The sequence below is a fragment of the Berghia stephanieae genome, chromosome 2, assembly GCF_034508935.2.
Source record: "Berghia stephanieae isolate SIO BIC M18660-M18661 chromosome 2, UCSD_Bste_1.3, whole genome shotgun sequence".
Taxonomy (NCBI): domain Eukaryota; kingdom Metazoa; phylum Mollusca; class Gastropoda; order Nudibranchia; family Aeolidiidae; genus Berghia; species Berghia stephanieae.
The window spans coordinates 19330939-19353345 of NC_088361.1; the positions used below are offsets into that span (position 1 = coordinate 19330939).

The following is a 22407-nucleotide window of genomic DNA, read 5'->3' on the forward strand; positions in this document are numbered from 1 at the left end:
TTGAGCAAGTCACTAAGCCCTAGCTCACTTTGTGGCGCTGCTGTGCGGCTGATGCCTGGGTTATTCCAGTCTTCTTTTGGAATAGACCCTAGATACAAATTTCCCCTGTGGGATGAATAAAGGGAATTTTATTTATTTTTTTTTTATTTATTTAAACAACAAAACATGAAGTGCATTAGACAAGAGTTTTGAAACATAAGAAGCATATTCTGTAATTTTACTCGCTGATTTTCAGCATTTAACAATTGATTATGATAATAATTTAGAATAGCAGATGGTGTGGAGAAGATTTTTTTAACAATGGAATTGTTTTGTTTTTAAAATAAAATATTGAAATAGTAAATAATTGTTATTTCTTTGTCCAGAACTGAATCTAGAGAGCTGCACCTGGATCAAGGATTTCAGTGTCTTCCAGAAAATTCCTTTGAAAAATCTGAGAAGATTAAACTTGTACAGAACTAAAATTGAGGACGAGTCCATGATCTCCTTGTTCAGGTAAATTTTAAATAAATGTTTTGAAAAGTTTTCTTGACATTTATAAGATTTTATTAATAATTTTTTTTTATATGTGACCCCTCGTCTCAAAAAGGTATTAAGTCGGGATGATTAAGATGCTGAAAATGGAATTTGTAGCCAGAAATATCATGCTTAAGTTGAGTTTATATGCTTTATAGACGAGAAGGAATATCATATTTTACTGTGATAAATACCGTTTCATATTTTTGACCAGCTTAACTATAATTTGACTTTTTAGCATCTGGTCCATCCCGACATAATACCGTTTTGAGACGAGGGGTCACATATGTCATCTCATAAAACCGGACGCTAGTGTTGGCAATGCTTAACATCTAGATATACAGGCTTGTGGGAAACTTTTTAATATAATACATTTAACATTGTCAATCAATGTAAGAAAAATTAATAATGTTCTTGCGTGATTGATATAAAAATGTTGAAAACATCGTTCAAAAACAAACGAAAAAACAAATAGCTTAGCGCCCGATGTTGCTAGTTTTTTTTTTTTTTTTCGTTATCTGCTTGGAACCTTTGGGGGTCCCGATAGCTCAGTTGGTAGAGTACTTGCAACAGGACAGTGGTTGATCCTGGGTGCAGTTGAGAATTTTCTTTGTTTTTAATTCATGATTGTATTCTCTTTGATTTTAAATTTAAACATTTCTCTTAGTTAAGTGGTCTGGTCTGCACATTCACTCGCTATTTCAGAGTCGATGGTTTCTTCCAGTCTTCCCTTGGAATAGATGCTAAAGAAAAATGTCCCCTTTCGGGATGAATAAAGGAAATTTATTTATTATTTATCATTTTATTTATATATTTTTGGTGTCTGTAATATACATCAAAAACGTCTTGGATGTTATACTTACAATGTTTTTGTATTTGTTTTTAAAGGACTAGTGTGGATTTGGAACACCTGAACATTGGGTCCTGCTGTAAACTGAACACTTCCATCAACTATGTACTCAACGAGCTGGGCAGCTGCTGCAGGTAGAGTTTATGGCATACACATATTTTGTTATATACATCTAAAAAGGTCGTGTTTACAACATCCATGTCTCATACAACCAATCACTCCTCAAGCTCACTGTGTCTGCATAGAATTATACTTGACTCCATTATTGTGTATTGTTTACTACTACTGCAACCACAATTTCATCCCTACCATAATTAATTTTTTTTCGAGTAACACATTATTTTTGATTGAATAGTCTTAAATGGTTTATATATATATATGTATGTATATATATGTGTATATTTTTAATGTCTGTTTTTTTCTTTGTTTTTTGTTTTTTCCTATCCGGTACCTCGCTTTTTGCAGCTACTTTTCACCTTTTTTATTATATCATCATCTGAGAGGGGGTTGGTGGGGGGATGTCGTATTTAAAGCCTTTGGTTGTTTTAATACAATGTTATATATAATATTTATAATTCATTTTTTTCAGGAAGCTGAAAACTGTTGACTTGTGGCGAATGAAAAACATGGACTCTGAAGGATTTAGCTTTGTGTTCAATAATTGTCCTTTGCTAGAGGAGATTGATGTGGGATGGTGGTGAGTTCTCGCTACGCTATTTTACAAAAGAAATATTTTTCGGTATTAAATTTATCTATGCCACCTATCGAGATAAAAGATTTTGATCCAAAGTTTGCAACACTCAGTTTTTGAGGAATCCCTGTTGTTCCAAAACAAGTTGTGGTTGATTCAAAACTGAATTAAAGTCCTTCACAGCTATTAGGTATGAGTTTATTCTGGTTTATGTAGCGTTATAAATGGTGCTTCCCTTTGAATGGGATTCTGGTCTATCGCTGAAGATTCCATTGACAGGGAGCTCCATAGTTTGAAGATGTCATTGACAGGGAGCTCCATAGTTTAAAGATTCCATTGACAGGGAGCTCCATAGTTTAAAGATTGCATTGACAGGGAGCTCCATAGTTTAAAGATTCCATTGACAGGTAGCTCCATAGTTTGAAGATTCCATTGACAGGGAGCTCCATAGTTTGAAGATGTCATTGACAAGGAGCTCCATGGTTTAAAGATTCCATTGACAGGGAGCTCCATAGTTTAAAGATTCCATTGACAGGGAGCTCCATAGTTTGAAGATGTCATTGACAGGGAGCTCCATAGTTTAAAGATTCCATTGACAGGGAGCTTCATAGTTTGAAGATGCCATTGACAGGGAGCTCCATAGTTTAAAGATTCCATTGACAGGGAGCTCCATAGTTTGAAGATGTCATTGACAGGGAGCTCCATAGTTTAAAGATTCCATTGACAGGGAGCTTCATAGTTTGAAGATGCCATTGACAGGGAGCTCCATAATATAAAATATGTATTTGATGAATAAGTTTTTAATTGATACATTTTTGATTGCCCATGATGCAAATGATGATCACATCAGGGAATTTTTTACCAGAACCTTCTTTTCTTTACTCAAGGTAGTTAATCCCAGCAACCCTTACTGTGATTGATATGTTATGTATTATGTTAGTTATGTTATATCATGTGCATTTAGCTTTGTTTTGACAGGGGAGTTAACTCCAGCAACCCTTACTGTGATTGATATGTTATAATATATTGTGTTAGTTATGTTATATCATGAGTATTTATCATTAAAATGGAAGTAAGGAATCAGATATTGCATGCCTAAAAAATGAGGAATTTTTCTCTTTTAATGGTTATAATCTAATGATCAGTGGTGGATTCCAACTACATTCTCATCCCTATTGTGGTTGTTAAATTCATATGTTTATTTTAACAATTCATTTATTTTTCAGTACATTTCTAAAGTCGGATTCAAATTGTTTCATAAAACTCGCCAACACCTGCAAGAATTTGAAGAAACTGTTCCTCACCGCCAACAGGTTTGTATTCCATTTTCTATTTTTTTTAAAAACATTTTAAAAAATGTTTTGTTGAGAGAAAAAAAAAATCAGAATTGTTTTATGTGCGGCTATGTGGTCTTGTGGTGTGACACTCACTTTTGGATTAGAAGGTACTGGATTCGAGCCTCACTCTGCGCATAGTTGATTCCTTGGAAAAGGCTCTTTAACCTGTCGAAAAAATGTTGTAATATCGCCTAACAGGCGCCATATCACGCTCAACATGTTATGTGTTGCTGTTGGCTCGGGACCCTTTGTAAAGGGCTTTGAACCGGTTTAGTGCGCTATATAAAAGCTTAAGGTTGTTTTTTAAAATATTGTCTGGTCATATAATTCTTATGGCTCTGTCAGTCCCGTGTAAAATAGGATATGTGTACGGTTTAGATTTAATGATATGATTTCTTTCTTTGTTTTTTATGCTTAAGAACACACAAACGTTTGTGATTCAAATCATTTTGATCTAAAGCTACAGATAGAGTTTTTTTGTTGAGAATAGAAGACTTCTCATGCCTTTCAATCACACTAAAAATGTCCTTTTAAAACCTTTAAAAAGGTTGACAACTGCAAGGACATATGTTAAACAACTTGTTATATAGATCTATTTGTATTTATATATTTTAAAGCTCACAGGTGTATAATGATCTTTGTTGCTAATCGGCAGACTGGCTCAGCAGTACGGTCTTTGCTTCGTACCCAAAAGGTACCGAGTTCGATCATCTACAGCTACACAGCACTGTGTGGCCTTGAGCAATTCACCTCGCCCTAGCTCAATTTGTGGCGCTGCACTGCAGGTGTCGCCTGCGTTATTCCAGTATACCCTGGGGATAGACCCTAGAGACAAATTTCCCCTATGGGATGAATAATGCGATTTTACTATTATTATTTTTTTTTTTTTGAAAAATCAGTGATAGAAAAATAAATATTTTATGTTTTTGACAATTTCATCTTCATCATCATCATCATTTTTCATCATCACGACTATCCTAGAACATTGCAGCGTAATAAATTTGACATAATTCCTACATTTTTCATAGAACGGTCAAGGACAAAGACTTGCTTGCTCTCGCCAATGGCTGTCCTTTGTTGGAGCAGTTGGACATTCTAGGTACACGACATGTCAGCTTGACCACCATTATGAGGTAAGAGTTTGCTGATGGAGTCATGTTTAGTAACAATGTTAATTGAGCATTTGTATATAATGCAATATCCACTATTGTACTCTAAGAGTTTGCATATGGAGTCATGTTTAGTAACAATGTTAATTGAGCATTTGTATATAGTGCAATATCCACTATCATACTCTAAGAGTTTGCATATGGAGTCATGTTCAGTAACAATGTTAATTGAGCATTTGTATATAGTGCAATATCCACTATCGTACTCTAAGAGTTTGCATATGGAGTCGTGTTCAGTAACAATGTTAATTGAGCATTTGTATATAGTGCAATATCCACTATCGTACTCTAAGAGTTTGCATATGGAGTAATGTTCAGTAACAATGTTAAGTGAGCATTTGTATATAGTGCAATATCCACTATCGTACTCTAAGAGTTTGCATATGGAGTCGTGTTCAGTAACAATGTTAATTGAGCATTTGTATATAGTGCAATATCCACTATCGTACTCTAAGAGTTTGCATATGGAGTCGTGTTCAGTAACAATTTTAAGTGAGCATTTGTATATAGTGCAATATCCACTATCGTACTCTAAGAGTTTGCTGATGGAGTCATGTTCAGTAACAATGTTAATTGAGCATTTGTATATAGTGCAATATCCACTATCGTACTCAATGCGCTTTACAAGGGGTCCTTAGCCAACGGCACCACATAACTTGTAGGATGAGACAATGTGCCTGTTTGGCGATGTTGCAATTTATTTCCAACAGAGACAATGTTATTAACAGTCAGGTACTCATTTTACATCTGAGTACAGTGAGAGAACCTGAATAGAGCCTTTTCCAAGGACTCAGAGAGGGAATCAAACCCAGGACATTCTGATATGAAGTAAAGTGTCATACCACTAGACCACATACCTGCACACTGATGGCTATTCACCCTGAGTGACCAAGATATATAATAAAAGTGGGGAATTAAAGATTATTTTGGCTGCGGCTATGTGGACAGTGTGGCTATGAAGTCTTGTGGTATGACACTCGCTTTCGGATCGGAAGGTCCTGGGTTCGAGCCTCGATCGAGGGCATAGTTGAGTCCTTGGAAAAGGCTCTTCACTCATATTCTCTCACCATACTCAGGTGTAACAGGTGTAAAATGAATACCTAGCCATTAACAACGTTGTCTCTGTCTAGGAAAAATTGCAAAATCGCCTAACAGGTGACATGAAACGTCATTCATGTAAGTGATGCTATTGGCCAGGGACCCCTTGTAAAGCGCTTTGAGCATGTTTAGAGGATATTATGCTATATAAAAGCTCATGACTTTTTATTTTTTATTTTTGTTTTTTTGAATAGTCCCACTGAGCCACCTGGAAGGGAAAACCACTGAGTAAAAAGTACTTTTCCCCTAACCTAATAGATTTTATCCCAAAAATCCTGTTTTACCCCCCACAAGTTTCAGCCAGAAAACATGAATAACAATGATTAAAATAGTAGATCTCACATTCATCTTTAGTCTTTCATTCATCGTGTTTTGTTGACAAAAGTTAAACCTGAAACGTCCCCGTCATTGTCTGATTAAGATGTCGAGGAAGTTGAAGATTTGATATGGAAGTTACAAAGTTGCCAATTTTCCGTATATTTACGGAATTCAGTTTATGTGATGTGCATGACATAATCAGCTGGAAAGTGAAAATTTTGGATTTGCATTTTTTTCTTTTTCTAAAAGATTATGTTCCCCAGAACATTTAAATCTTTATTTGAAGTAAATCTGGTGATTTTTAATTAAGTTATGGTCAGATATATGGGAAAATTATCCAGCAACTTTTCTCAAATTTCACACTTTTTCAACTTGACTAGCTGTAAAAAATATTTAGAAGTGAAATTAAGCTTTGACGTTTCCCAAAGATGTACAAAAAGGGTTGATTTAATCATTTATGACAAGTTAACTAATTTTAAAATAAAATTAGACCTTCTAACTCAATTTGGCAATATCTCAGTTTATACCTTTTCATCATTCAACTGTAACATATTGTAAAACCTCAGTATATCTTCCAATCACCTGCTAAACTGAAAAAAAAGTCAGTACATAAGGTCTTTTTACTTGAGTTCAGCACTCAGACATGGGTCGATCAATGTGTTTGTGTAAAAGTTCAGTAAGTTTTTGCCTCCTGAATTGACAACCCTGAAGCCAATGACTGTTCTATTCTATTTCAGACTCCTGGAGCAATGCAAGAACTTGAAAATGCTGGACGTATCGTTCTGTGTCGGAATCACTTTCTCCGATGTTTTGACGTGGAGGCAGATGTTTCCCAATGTTTCAATCAAGAAGAGCTTTCAGAATATATCAGAGTTATGAGTAAGAAGATGTTAAACGTTGGTGAATGTTGCCCATGAAGTAAGGACTTAATTAGATATAGATATATTCCAAGACAACGATGCATAAGTTACAAATTTGCCCTGTTTTTGTGGTTTACCTAAACACAATATCAAAAGCATGAATTATGCAAAGTTTTATTCCTTTTCTTAATAGATACTACAATTTAATTCTGTAGAAAGCCTAGTGATATTTTTACATTGTTGATATTTCTAATGTAAGATTTAGTTAGAGTTTTATGAGTTTGTAAACATTTTTGTATATGTCATTTCAACATATGTGCCTCTTGATTAATTATTAATTGAAATAACCATTGAAAATTTAACATTAATGTACAATATTCGTGTTATACAATGTATTAAAAAAATACTGCTGATAAAAACCCTTTTATTTACGAATAGAGTAAAGATGTAAATGAGATGATTCACGTTATGAAAGTAGATATTGTTGTGAATTTTGTAAAAAAAAAAAAATAATGATAATTTAAAAACCTTAAAATGCAATAAATGTACATAACAGAATTATTTATTATAAACCAACATTCCAGATTACATTTGCTCTCTTTCAATCAAACGTACTTTTGTCTAGAAGTGTACAACAATCCCATCGATAATGTTCTTAGATGTTTTTTATTTTAAAACTTGACTGGAGATCATAATGATAATTGAAAAGTAAAAAGCAAAGTTGAATATAACAGCTTCAAAGAAGAACAAAATACCAAATACGGAATGTTTTGGGCTTAAAACCATTCTGCAGCCAACAACAACAAAAAAACAATTGAAACATAAATACACAACTTGAAATAGATGGCATGTCGTCTATCTGAGTTTTTTTTTAGTAATGTATTTATGTTTCAATTTGTTGGTTTTTTTTATTGACTAAAGAAGGATTTTTAGCCCAAAATGTTCCCTTTTTTTATATTTGGTACTTTTTGAAGCTGTTATATTCATTTTTTGTTGTTTTTTGTTGCAATAATAATTAAGAAATATTTACCAGACGTTTGTAGGTTAAGAATGTTGATTTTGCAAGGTCTTTACATTTTTGGATTTTTCAGCAAAGCTTTAAATTTAAATGTCATTTTATTCTTCATGTTTCTTGAATACAACAGCTCTTAATTTGAGATTTGTTAACCATTTTCAACTCGTGCTTAATTTAAACTTTAAAAATCTCAATCTTGTTTGAGATATCTTTGCGATGTTGATGAACGAAAGAAACACGTCGCTTGTTTTTATTTTATTTTATTTTTTTTTTTTTTTTACGTCTCTCTAAGGCTTGTGGTGTTGAATGCATAATAACCTCTAAATGCTCAAGGTAAAGCTGAAATGGCCGAGTGGTTAAGGCATTGCACTGTGATCCGGATGACCCGGGTTCGAGCCCCGCTTCAGGCACTTTTGTTTTTTTCCTTGAGCAAGATTATTAATCCCCAAATTGCTAACTGTGACAACATGGGTGATTACTGTTCACATCAGACATCTTGTTTGATGAGTTATCTATATTCCTTTGTGGAATGCCTAGACGACGATATCTTATGATATCATGGCGCAAAAGGCATATTTTTTTAAATTTTTTTTTATTGCCAGTGGTGTTGAATGCATAATAACCTCTAAATGCTCAAAGTAAAACTGAAATTTTTGTTGTTGTTTAAGTAAGCCCTACAGAGCCATTAGGCCTATGGAGCCTGGGTTTATCCTTGTTTCTATAGCGTGACACAGACAATATCAAATGCTTGCTACTCTTAGGATAGGATGTTAGTCTATCGCAAAATCCAATCTGCCAGATCTAACAACTCCAGCTACCCAAATCACTGCTGGGGGGATGGAGGTGGTCGGGGGAAAAAATCGCGACCTAGGATCGAACACAGTCCCTTTGAGTTTGAAATTAGAGCTTTACCAACTGAGCTATCAGGACTCCTCTTTAACGTTGAACAAGGCCAGAATGTTTTCAGTCATTACTCAAGATCATGCAGCATTTTATTTTTATTTATTTATTTATTTTTTTTTTTTCAAATCTTGTTTTGTTTCAGTTTTTTATTATTTTTTCAAACTTTTTTTATTATGGCTTAACCATTGCTTGCTTCACCACCATCTGATTGAGTTGTTGAAAATGTGTGAAAAACATGGGGGAATTGGCTTCAACAGTCATGATGTCACTTCCCTCGTAATGACGCATAGTAGCTTAGTAACTGGTCTAAACTATCGGAACTATGGCGGACGCCCTTAAGAAATATTTCTCCAATGAGCATAAAAGCGTTTCCAGAGGAGAAAAATATTATAAATATGATCATGTTTTGACTTTTATACATTCTGATCACATGACATGTGAAAAGCTCTAGTCAGCATGAAGAATAAAAAGTACCAATTTTCTTTGTTTAGTACCAAGCTGCTCGCCATTGCGGGGCATACGTGACATCAGACTATTGAATCCTATTTATAATTCTTTTATAATGAAAGCATCATTTATAGAGATAATCACCTCAGGTCACCTCACTCTCCTGACCTGGGAGTTCGTGTAGGAGACATGACAGATGATTTCACAGTAAGGGCCCTCCTTCTAGATCTGTTCCTGACCTGTAATTTAACCCTTTTGACAAAGGTGACTCCAATTAACCTTTAACAGGAAAAATGTCACTAAGGTGGAAAAAAATATGTCACTTTTCTGCACACCAACAACCTGCTTTGTTTTTGAGAAATGCATGTAGAAATTATTTCTTGAAATCAAACGATGGTCTTGACTTTTCTCTAGATGTGCCGTCCTACATGTTAAATGTTGCTGTTGACCACGGACCCCTTGTAAAGCGCTTTGAACACATTTAGTGGATATTGCGCTATATGAAGCTCAATTAAAAATAAAAAATATTTTTTTTAGATGAACAGATACATGAATACATCAACCAATACATCTAACCAGACCTGTCTACTAATACGAAAAATTCGTTAAAAAATTACAAAATTTTGCCTCCAATTCAGAACTTTCTGAGCATCTCTAAGTCATTAAAACGTATTGAAAATGAAAGTTGATGCCAGACTACATCATTTTAAGGATTTTTAAATGTTATATTTAATCCTTGTGAGGGAAAATTGTTGATTTTTAAAGTTAACTTATAGTGACTACTATTTTTATCTCCTAGAAATTACAAATTTTAAAATTTGCAAAATGGAAGGTTTGATCTACAGACAAAGTAGTGAAAATGGTCAATGTTTTTTTGTATAGCTTTTACATTATGCAATTCTATTTTTTTGATGTGTAGACAGGATCAGCGATAGCCAATCAGTCTACCGGAGATAAAGATAAAGGGAGTAAATCTGACTCATGAATGAACAACACAAAACAAACGACGTTTCGGCCCTTGGCCCTTTTCAAGTAAACACAAAATACATATATATTTATATTAGATTGTAATAATAATATAAGCGAAAATTTGTAAATGGGTGTATGTGTGTGTGTGTGTGTGTGTGTGTGCAATGGAAGAGAGAGAGAATATATATGTATTCTGTGTTTACTTGAAAAAGGCCAAGGACCGAATCGCCGTTTGTTTTGTGTCGTTCATTCATGAGTCAGATTTACTCCATTTGTCTTTATCTCCATTTTATTGACTCATTTAGGTACCTCTATTTATTAATCATAGAAGGGACTTTGGATGATAAGTCACTCCGTAGTCATTTGTAGTCAATAGTAAATGCATCCTAATCATGAAATGAGGTCTACATTTTTATTGCAATTTTCAAGATGTAAGTTCTGAGAAATAATATTATTCTTGGAATGTAAAGTTGGTAATGGTTGGTCTTGTGGTATGACACTCGCTTTCGGATCGGAAGGTCATGGGTTCGAACCGCTCTCGGCGCATAGTTGAGACTTTGGAAGAGGCTCATAAAAATGACTAAATTTGAAGTTTTCAATTAGGCAGGTCTGCAGAGTTGTCGTATCAGTAAGGTCGCGGGTTCGAGCCCCCAGCGCCATGAAATGTTTATTCGCTGTTTGTTGTTTTCTGTCACATTTCTCCTCACTTCGTTTTCTGTTATATCAACAACAGTGCCTGCTCCACTCACTTTTCTTTATGGGATAATGTTTTGAGACGTTTTAACTCCCAGAGCTCTGAGCTGACCTTGTTAGTTTGCCTTTATACACGTTTGGAAAACATATCAGTACTTAATTGTAACCTTTTTGTTTTATCGACTCTGAATTTTTATCGATGAATTTTTATAATTCCTCCACATCAAAGATTACCTTTAAATTTAATTTTTATCATTTTAAAAATTATGTCATAACCCTTTTAATTTTTATCTCTGAAATTCAGTAAGTTTAACCATTTTACTGATTTCGTATAATTAATAAAATTTTATGAGTTTTGTTTCCTTGAATTATCTTAAAATTTTCAAAATTTAATTTCATATGATTTCAGTTTTACAATTGTTTATAATACTCTAGACGTATGCATAATTTTTTACTTAATTTGATTGAAATTTTGCATGACTTTTAATGAATGCTATTATTCTACTTATTTCATGCCAAATATGCTTTATATTTTTATTCCAGTCAAAGTTTCATATCTCAAATCATTTCAGTTCTTTTTTATAAATTGATCATTTTAATCGTATGTTATTTTGCTTTAAATGTTTTTATTTTATTCTGTACACCAAACGTATTGTTTTTTTAAAAAATAGTTTTCTTTTAGTGCTTTATTGATATAACATTTTTTATATTTTAATTTCATCTTTTGTTTGTTTTTATTCTGTACACACGAGAGGTATACGGAGGCCTTGCATATACTGTTAGTTTAATGATGTTCTTTTTATGCTTTACTCTGAACTACAGACAGATTGATTCAATCAATAGACTGTTAATTTCCTGGGGGTTTTTGGGGGACACAATATAGATTGGTTATTTTAATAGTTTGTAAACTTTATGCTTTACTCTCTACTGTATAGACAGATATTATTTTATTGGTTAACTTAATAGTTACTTACCGTGTCTTCTATCCCCTTATATCTGTTTTCCAACTTGCTTTCTGTCTTTGTCTTGGTGTGAGATTGCTCGGTTTTGTCCCGACCCTGGCCGGAGTCCTTGACTGGAAGGGAAACAGTCAAATGCATAGTTATTGTTTTAGGAGATGATATTTTTTTCCTTGTAAATCATCTCTCTGTTTGTGTTATTATATTTGTTATTTTTAATGTATAATGAAATGTAAGCATTTGAGTGTATTCCTCTTTGTTGGATTTTGTGCTTGTGTCTGGATGAGACTTATAGGTGATCTCAAACTAAGTGCATTGGTGGTATGCTCTTGGAATCTACATCTGATCCTTATTTGTTCCCAGTTCCCCTTTGTCTTACTTTTTCTTGGTTGCTTTAATTGTAATTCTAGAACTTTTTACTATCCCATTTTCTTCCTTTTTACTGGTGCTGATATGACCTTAATGTGTTGCAAGCGCCGTAAAACCCTTAAAAACAAAAACAAAAAGTTGATAGTTTGTAAACTTTATGCTTTACTCTCTACTATATAGACAGATATTTTTTTATTGGTTAAGTTAATAGTTTGTAAACTTTATGCTTTACTCTCTACTGATATTATTTTATTGGTTAAGTTAATAGTTTGTAAACTCTATGCTTTGCTCTCTACTGTATAGACAGATATTATTTTAATATTACGTCAAAATGTCCTTTTTTTGTATGTGTGTGTGGGTGTGGGTGTTGGATGCTTTATTCTGGTATATGCATGAACGGTGCCCATGTGCTTTCTTATTTGGTATGATTTATTAATTTCCATGTATCTTTATTTATTATATATTGATTCTTTCAAATCATCGGCATTACTATTATATGATGTAAAGATGATTAAAGTTAAAGCCTTTTTATACCTCAATGAACATTCTTATATATAATATATCCTATATCGTTATTGGCGAAATCTATGAGGTGTTGTGTTATTTATTTTGTTTTTGGTTGGGGGATTCATGACATCCCCATGAAAGGGGATTCATGACATCCCCATATTAGCTGAGGGAATTCATGACATCCCCATGTAGGCCAAGTGGATTCATGACATCCCATGTAGGCCAAGTGGATTCATGACATCCCATGTAGGCCAAGTGAATTCATGACATCCCATGTAGGCCAAGTGGATTCATGACATCCCCATGTAGGCTGAGGGAATTCATGACATCCCCATATTAGCTGAGGGAATTCATGACATCCCATGTAGGCCAAGTGGATTCATGACATCCCTATGTAGGCCGAGGGAATTCGTGACATCCCCATGGGTGGGGTTCCTGACCTCCCATAGTGGGCAGGGAGGTACATACTGTGTCTTCTATCCCCCTATATCTGTTTTCCAGCATGCTTTCTGTCTTTGTCATGGGATGAGATTACTTGGTTTTTATCCTGGTCCTGACGCGATACTCTGGCTGAGAGGGAAACAGTTAAATGTATAGTTAGTTTTGGGAGATGATATCTTTTTTTCCTTGTAAATCATCTCTCTGTTATGTACTGTATTATTTTTCCTTTTATATATGCATGATTTGTAAACAATTGAGTGTATTCCACTTGGCGGGGACCTGTGCTTTTGTCTGGATGAGACATTTAGTGATCTCAAATTAAGTGCTCTAAGGATCTATATCTGTTTCCTATTTGAACCAATCTCCCTTTGTCTTGGGTGCTTTGATTGTAATTCTAGACCTTGTTACGATCCCATTTTCTTCCTTTTTACTGGCGCTGATATGACCTAAATGCGTTGCAAGCGCCGTAAAACCCTTAAAAACAATATTTTTAAAAATATGTAAGGGAATTCATGACATCCCAGTTTAAGGGGATTCATGACATCCCCATCTAGGCCGAGGGAATTCATTCTTGTTGTGGCATGTCTGTTTCTGGGCAGGATCCTTTGACCTCCCATGGTGGGCAGGAGGTCACGCTGTGTCTTCCATCCCCTTCTATCTGTTTTCCGAGTTGCTTTCTGTCTTTGTCTTGAAATGGGATTACTTAGTTTCACCCAGCTCTGGATTTAGTCCTTGACTGGGAGAGAAACAGTCAAATTAATATTTATAGTTTTGGGAGATGATACTGTTTTGCTTTTAAATCATCTAATCTCTCTGTTATGCATTGTATTGTTATGTATTCTGTTAACATTTAGTGTAGTCTTCTCAGTGGGGCCTTGTGCTTGTGTCAGGATGAGACTTTTATGTGATCTCAAACTAAAAACACTGATAGTGTGCTCTTGGAATCTACGCCTGTTCCCTATTTGAACCAATTCCCCTTTGTCTTCCCTTGTCTTGGGTACTTTAATTGTAAGTCTAGAACATTTTACTGTCCCATTTTCTTCCTTTTTACTGGCGCTGATATGACCTCAATGTGTTGCACGCACCATAAAACCCTTATAAACAATAAAAACAAACATTTATTTACTCTCTTGTGATATTTATAAATCTAATTTCTAAAAAAAACTCATTTTCTTCTTTTTTTTTTTTTACTGGCCGTGAAATGACCTAAATGTGTCGCAAGCCTTAAAACCAGACAAACTTGGCATCCCTTAGATACTAAGGAAATTAATTCTTGTTGTTACATCTCTGTTTGTCCCTTGTCCACGCAGACCGGCCAACCCTTCACATTCCAAAAGTGGAATCAGAACGCCAGAAAATAGGAATTTGAGACAAAAAATAAGTATTTCTTAACAATGGATAATTCTGTATTAAACTTTCCACGATCTTTGCCACCAAACACATAAAGACGATATTCGGGCACAACTGGCAAAACTACATATCACATGTGTGGCTATGTGGTATGACACTCGCGTTCGGGTCGGAAGGTCCTGGGTTCGAGCCTCGCGCTCGGGGCATAGTTGAGTCCTTGGAAAAGGCTCTTCACTCACATTCTCTCATTGTACTCATGTGTAAAATGAGTACCTGGCCGTTAACAGCGTTGTCTTTGTCTGAAAATTTGTAATATCGCCTAACAGGCGGCATGTCCCGTCCTACATGTTAAATGTTGCTGTTTGCCAGGGACCCCTTGTAAAGCGCTTTGAGCACATTGAGTGCGCTATATAAAAGCTCATTTTTTTATAGAACGTTTCAGCTCAAACCCTTCTTCTGCCAATAACAAAAACAACAAATACATTAATACATCACTTGAAATCCAGTCAGACGCAGAGAATTATTTGATTGGCTGAAGAAGGTGTTTGAGCCCGAAATGTTCCGTGTTTGGTATTTTCTTCTCTCTTTTTTTTTTTTTCTTTTTTTTTAAAAAAAGCTGTTGCTGTTATATACTCATTTTTGTTCAATACTTTTGACTTTCCAGTACAGTCGACAGCTTCTAGCAACTTAGTATCACTCACTTTAACTTTGCTATCGCTGACTTTGACGAGCAACCAAGTCAATGATGGGCATGGAAGGTACTCAACTCATGACATCCAATTTGTTAATTCGTTTATAACGTCAACGTTGTCAATGTCTCAAGCACGGTATATCAAGGTTTTACTGTCCATCTCACAGCTGTCAACTCCTGGGTGGGGGCATTTGTCTTGCCATTATAATCCAAGCATCAGTAACACACTTTATAGTCACCTGGAACAGCTACAAAAGACGTCTAACTTCTACGTCATGGCATAAGACCGAAGGGCTAGAGCTCAGGTGGTCGCTGGTTTGGATATGTAAGTAAGTCTTCCCATTGTGGGCAAGGGGGGAGGGGGTGTCACTTACTGTGTCTTCTATTCTCCTATATCTGTTTTCCGATTTGCTTTCTACTTTTTTTTTTGTCTTGGAAAGGGATTACGCGTAGTTTTGTCCCGGTCCTGGTCGGAGTCTTCTTGTCTGGGAGGGACAGCCAAGGGAATTTATGCCAGGCTTTAGGAATGGCAATCGAAAGAAATGGGTCGCCTCAAACCGATTACTGACAGACCACGGCAAGACTGCTGCAAACATGCATCGATGGGGTCTGAGGGAGTCAGCCGACTGTCGTCTCCACTGTCAGGGAATGCCAGAGACAGCAGACCACACAATCTTACACTGCTCTGTAACGAGATTGGCGGGAGGTTTCGAGGCTGTCCTCAACTGCAATGACGTCTTTAAAGACTGGCTGGAGACTTCTAGTGCGGAGATTGTAGCCGTAAGCGACAACTCGCCAAATGCAGTATTTGTTGTTTTGGGAGATGATATTTTCTATCCTTGTAAATCATTTCTATGTTATGTACTGTTCTATTATTGTTTTGAATATATAATGACTTGTTAGCATAACATTGGAGTGTATTCCTTTGAGTGAGATCATGTGCTGGCGTCTGGATGACATTTTTAAGTGACTTCAAACTAAGTACACTGATAGTATGCTCGTGGAATCTACATCTGTTCCTATTTGAACCATTCCTCCTTGTCTTACCTTTTCTTGTGTGCTATTAATTGAAAATCTACTTAATTTGATTTACGATCCCATTTTCTTCCTTTGTACTGGCGCTGATATGACTTAAATGTGTCACAAGCGCCGCGAAACCCTTAAAAACAAACATGATATGAACTCTTGTAGCACAGTGCGTGGTAATCAAATTACTGCTATTCCAATATGATAGATTTTATGCTTAAATTATCAATTTATTGTTGTGTTTTATTGTAAAGCGCCTCTGAGCATTCATTCATTCAACTCTAATATCTTATTTGTATTAGCTGTTTATCATGATATGAGTGACAAAGTGATGACAAATAGTGGAGTTTCAAAATGCGTTTATTTAGACAATTTGGTCCACACAAAATATAAATGATGCGAGAATATTAAATATGATGGAGGAAACATTAGATTTCAAAGTTAAACATTTCTCTCTCTCTCTCTCTCTCTCTCTCTCTCTCTCTCTCTCTCTCTCTCTCTCTCTCTGTGTGTGTGTGTGTGTGTGTGTCTCTGTCTCTCTCTCCCTCCCTCCCTCTCTCTCTCTCTCTCTCTCTCTCATTCAATGCGGATTACACATACTCTCTTTCTCCCCCCCTCTCTCTCTCTCTCTCTCTCTCTCTCTCTCTCTCTCTCTCTCTTTCTTTCTTTCTCTCTCTCATTTAATGCGGATTACACATTCTCTCTCTCTCTCTCTCTCTCTCTCTCTCTCTCTCTCATTCAGTGCGGATTACACATTCTCTCTTTCTCTCTCTCTCTCTCACACACACACACACACACACACACACCAAACTTTTTCAAAAACGTTTAAATAGTTTGGTTACTCTCACATGCAAGCACACTCAAAGATGAACAATAATAATTTCATGGAAGTACTGTAAATATGAAATAAAACCTATACAATTATATATATATATATATATATATATATATATATATATATATATATATATATATATATATATATATATATAAGGACACTCACATTGTATTTACCAGGTCGATCGTTTCAGAGCTGGTCGCACAACCGAGGCTGACGGAGGCAAAATACAATGTGAGTGTCCTTATTTATTTTACATGCTCTATTTAATATTATAGAGAACTCAAGTATATGCAAGTACCCACCAGCACTCATTCATATATACATATCGGGTGCGAGAAACAAAACTGGAAACCTTTAGAAGCCTGTAACCGCCGGACCATATCTGATGCAAGTCTGAAATTTTTCCACGATCAACCCAATTTCTTGAACTTTACGTACACAAAACTTCAGGAAAAATTTGTTGAGAAATGTTTATTGGACGATTGCTCTTATAGACACCCCCCCCCCCCCCCCCCCCCATTTGCTATATCGAAGATTTTGACGTAATTCTCACATTTTGATATGATCTGTCGATCTCCCATTTTGCTTTATGACTGTCCGTAGCCCTTTCCCCCCCCCCCCCCCCATCCCCCCAAGATCCAATTGATTTTCTTATGTCTGAGATCATGATTTGATTCCATGAAATTTGAATTGACTTTTAGCTCTGATTGTGTATAAAACTTTGTACTACGACTCTCACACATTGTTTGTGGGGCAGCGTGGCTCAGCGGTACGGTCTTTGCTTCGTTCCCGAAAGGTATCGAGTATGCATGATCACCCACCGCTACGCTGTGTGGCCTTGAGCAAGTCACCTCGCCTTAGCTCAATTTGCGGCTCTGCACTGCGGCTGACGCCTGGGTCATTCCAGTCTTCCCTTGGAATAGACCCTAGAGACAAATTTCCCCTATGGGATGAATAAAGGGAATTTTATTTTTATTTATTTATTTATTTATTTATTTGACATCGTTGTCCATATTATGCTGTAGTCCATTGTATTCAAGTCAGGAGTTACAAGAGGCTATCCCAATAGGTCATTTGATTTTCATCGAGACGGGGTAAAATTCTACGCCAGTCACATAACACTGCCAAAAACAAGTTTGGAAACTTTCGATATCGTAATTTCTATACAACTTTGGTATAACCGGCATAGTTTCTTAACCAATAAAATATTTATAATCAAACTTCGCAAGTATTAACTTAAGGTCTTGTTCTTGTTGCTTGCAAATTTTCGACGGTTTCTTATTGAAATGGCGTCACAATATTTTTCCAGTTTTTTTTTCTCGCACCCTACATAAATGGCCACCAAATAACGTACACACCATACGACACCACAATGCACCCACCCACACATACATAAATAATCTCTCACGCACCACATGGCACTCTATATGAATATATGTATACTAAGTTATTTATTCTCCCACCAAGCAAAACCGCCTGCTGATGAGATGCTAATCGAAACAGCTGTATCGGTTGCAAGCGAGTTACTGTACTTGACGCAGTTAATAATACATATATACATACCCAGAGACAACGTTCAGCGTGTATGATAAACCATTTTCTTACGAGGCGATCGAGAATATAGAAACACGACGTGAACAGAACATTCCTTTCGTCGATTGGGCCTACACACTATATCCCCCTAATATTCATTTATGAAATATTAGCGTAGAGGTTAATAATTCTTCTCATGTCTGATGGTGCCAACTATTAACACTGTGTGGACATTATTTCATTATGCGGACATTACACCATTGAGTGGTCATCGCCTCTTTTGAATTGATATTAGAATACCGTACCATGGAGTGGACATCAGTAGACTAAGCGAACATAATGTCAATGATATGGCATCGTCCCATTGAGTGGGCATCATTCCACTAAGCGGACATCATGTCAATGATAGGGCGTCCCATCATTGAGTGGGCATCCTTCCACCAAGCGGGCAAATGTCAATGATTGGACATCATTCCACCAAGCGGGCAAATGTCAATGATTGGACATCACACCAACGAGTGGACATCCTTCCACCAAGTGGGCCAGTGTCAATGATTGGACATCACACCAACGAGTGGACATCATTCCACCAAGCGGGCAAATGTCAATGAAAGGGCATAATATCATTGAGTGGACATCATTCCACTCAGTGGGCATCACGTTATTGATATGGCATCATACCATTGAGTGAACACACCACGATTGAATTAATGCCACACAAAATCAGCGACATCAAACCATTGTAGCAACACCACAACAATGAGAGGGCACCGCGCCATTGCATCGTCAGTACACCATTGAGTGGACATCGAGGTAAACATTGTATGAAAGAGAATGTTTAATTATCTTGAACATACTTAACTGTAATAACACACGCACACACACACACACACACACACACACACACACACACATACAATTCAAATTGGAACTCATTAAAACAAAATGTTAAGAAACACACACACACACACACACACACACACACAAACATGTGCAAACCATGCCCAGAATAAATAAGAGTATAATGATATTTATAACTAAAAATGGAATTTATACGTTTGGTCCAGCAAGAAACTTAAGTCAAACCAAAAATATAACAACGAGATATGTACAGTCATGCATTCTCACAATACATTCCCCATTACGATTAGTTCTCTATAAGGCTGAACTATTCCCATGTGTGTGTGTGTGTGTGTGTGTGTGTGTGTGTGTGAGTGTGTTGAGGAGGAACATTTTCAATTCCATCCTCGGAGTCATTTCCCTGTCATGTCCTGTACGATATCGATAACACAGTAAATAGAGTATCGATATTAAACAACACTGCATTATATTGAAAAAGAAAACAACAACTCAATCTCTTTTTTTTCTTTAAATTTTGGCCAGAAAAAGGACCATCACTTGATATATATTATCCACCCAGTTCTCAAAAATTCGTAATCCTTCAAAGCAGACTCAAGATTTGGAATATTTGACAAGTGAATTAGAACTTATGACGTCATCAAAATTTGAGGTGAAAAAGGATTTCTTGCCAAAAATTTTTTATGTGTGTTGTAATTTACGCCAGCCTTAGCAGTGCCCCTGAATAACTCTGGTGACACAATCACCAATGTATCGCTTGATTGAGCTGGTGTAATATTATATACATGTGATGGGTTCGCTTCCTAAATTATTGATTCAATTCTCCCTTCACGACCATTACGTTATAACACATTTGTAGCACACATAATGATTATCTAACGAAAAGGTGAACATGGAAAGGTCTCGGATGGGAAAGGTACAAACAATAGAAGTTTCGGGTACAACCCCTTCGTCAGCATAATAATAAACAAAGGAATGCGTAAAACAAATAAAATAAAATGGAGTATACATTTATACTCCATTTTATTTTACTTGTTTTCAACGCTCCTTTGTTTATTATTTTGCTGACGAAGGGTTTGTACCCGAAACGTCCATTGTCTGTACCGTTCCCATCCGAGACCTTTCCATGTTTACTTTTTTGTTAGTATTTTTCACGATCCCAGGCTTCAGACATCCTTAACGCTCTCTATAACGATTACCAATTAACATTGCGGTGTTTCTTTTTTACTAAACTCGACAAAGTTATGGGCAGTTGGCAGCAGTGGGAAGTGAACTTGGGACTGGGTTTCGGCGGGTTTCGTAAAACATTAATTGCTTTTTTACGAAAACTGCCGAAACCCAGTTCCCAGGTTCACTCCACAATGGCGTACACTCCACTGAGTCCGAGGTTCACTCCCCACTGCTGCCTACTTCCCTTAATTTTGTCGGATTTCGTCGGGTTTTGTCGGGTTTCGTCGGTTTTCGGCGGATTTCGTAAAAAAGAAACCCCCTTAACTCACTCAACCCTAACAACGACTATATCAGTAGTTTACCTGAGTTACTTTTACCCCATACCTATTTATTACATTCTTCTGAGACAAATCATAGGCGTAGTATCAAAGCTAATGTTCTTAGTTTTTACATGTTAATGGTAGTTGGATAAAACTATCTATGTACATGCTCATTTTTAATACATATTTTTCCAATGTTGAAAAGTAGCAAAAATCTCTAGGATTGAGTGAGTCAACATTGTGTTGATGCATGCAATCATTCGTACATAGAAATTAATGTATCCGTTCGCTTCATGACGGAATTTAAAATATTGAACAAAATATATTTCACAACTGTAAACACCAGAGTTGACAGACGCCCAGCTCTCGTCCAATCTCCTCAAGAATGTAAACGATACGGTGGTATGGAAAAGATGGAGATGATAGGTTGGTCATGTGTTGGAATGGTACGCAAATTGAGACACGAGAGAGCAGGCATTGGTGTAAGATAAACATCTGAAAAAAGTGTGTATGAAACATGTGCCAGACAAAGCAAGAAAGAGAAATATGTACAAGAACCAAAACCATCCCTTCCTGGACTAGGGATCGAACCTCAGACCTAGCACGTCTGACCGGTAATCATGAGGTCGGAGGTTCGATCCCCAGTCGAGGAAGACTGATTTCTATTGGGATGTTTTGTTTTGTTTTTTTCTTGTGTTTTTCTTCCTTGCTTTGTATGGTGCTGTTTCATACACACAGTTTTCCAGATCTTTGATGGCAAGCTCAAACCTCCCACAAGATGATCCCTTGTCCTGTCCTACATGTTAAATGTTGCTGTTGACCAGGGACCCCTTGTAAAGCGCTTTGAGCACGTTTAGTGGATATTGCGCTATATATATATATATATATATATATATATATATATTCTCTTTTTTTAAAGCTCAAAAACATCCGATGGAAAACGATGGTGAGTATGTCCTAGAGAGACAAAAGGAGAAGAGCATTGAATGTGGATGCCCAGAGCAGACGATGGAGCACATCCTTAGAGAATGCCAGGATGGGCCTAGCTGCACTGACCATGACCTAAGAGTATGCTCCCCAGATTATGCTGTGGAGTGGGTTCGGTGTTGGAGCGACAAGCTATGATGATAGAAAGATGAAGTCAGAAAATGGGGTTCATGACATGGACGAAGGCAATAATTATTTCTGAAGACAGGATAACCTGTGGACGATATATTCCTGGGCCTGTGTAAAGTTACTTTCCTTCCATTCGCCTCCGCAACACCCTCCTCGAGTCTCACATTTGTCTTTAGTGTCTTTTAAATCATCTTTTGTTGACAAAGAGGAAACCCAAAACGTCCAATTCGTGTATCTTGGTGAATTAATTTGAAGCATCCGTTCTATTTTTCAGGAAGCCCGAAACGTCCAATCCGTGCATCTTGGTGAATTAATTTCTATTATCTGTTCTATCTTATTCATTTCTATTTTACTTCA

The 22407-nt window shown here is 36.3% G+C and overlaps 1 protein-coding gene across 3 annotated transcripts in view; it reads left to right on the plus strand.

Annotated features, from left to right (window-relative positions):
• LOC144964440 (F-box/LRR-repeat protein 4-like) overlaps positions 1–12780 on the plus strand; it is a 34082-nt gene extending 21302 nt beyond the window's left edge. For 2 of the 3 annotated variants that reach the window (XM_078898697.1, XM_078898695.1), the window contains exons 12-17: positions 366–495; positions 1405–1500; positions 1956–2063; positions 3284–3370; positions 4423–4527; positions 6717–7374. In XM_078898697.1, coding sequence (XP_078754823.1) covers positions 366–495; positions 1405–1500; positions 1956–2063; positions 3284–3370; positions 4423–4527; positions 6717–6858 — 668 coding nt within the window. In that variant the 3' untranslated portion in view covers positions 6859–7374. Of the gene's footprint in view, positions 1–365; positions 496–1404; positions 1501–1955; positions 2064–3283; positions 3371–4422; positions 4528–6716 lie in introns of all 3 variants that reach the window. The other variant, XM_078898696.1, reaches the window with a different exon arrangement.
• Positions 12781–22407: the final 9627 nt, after the last annotated feature.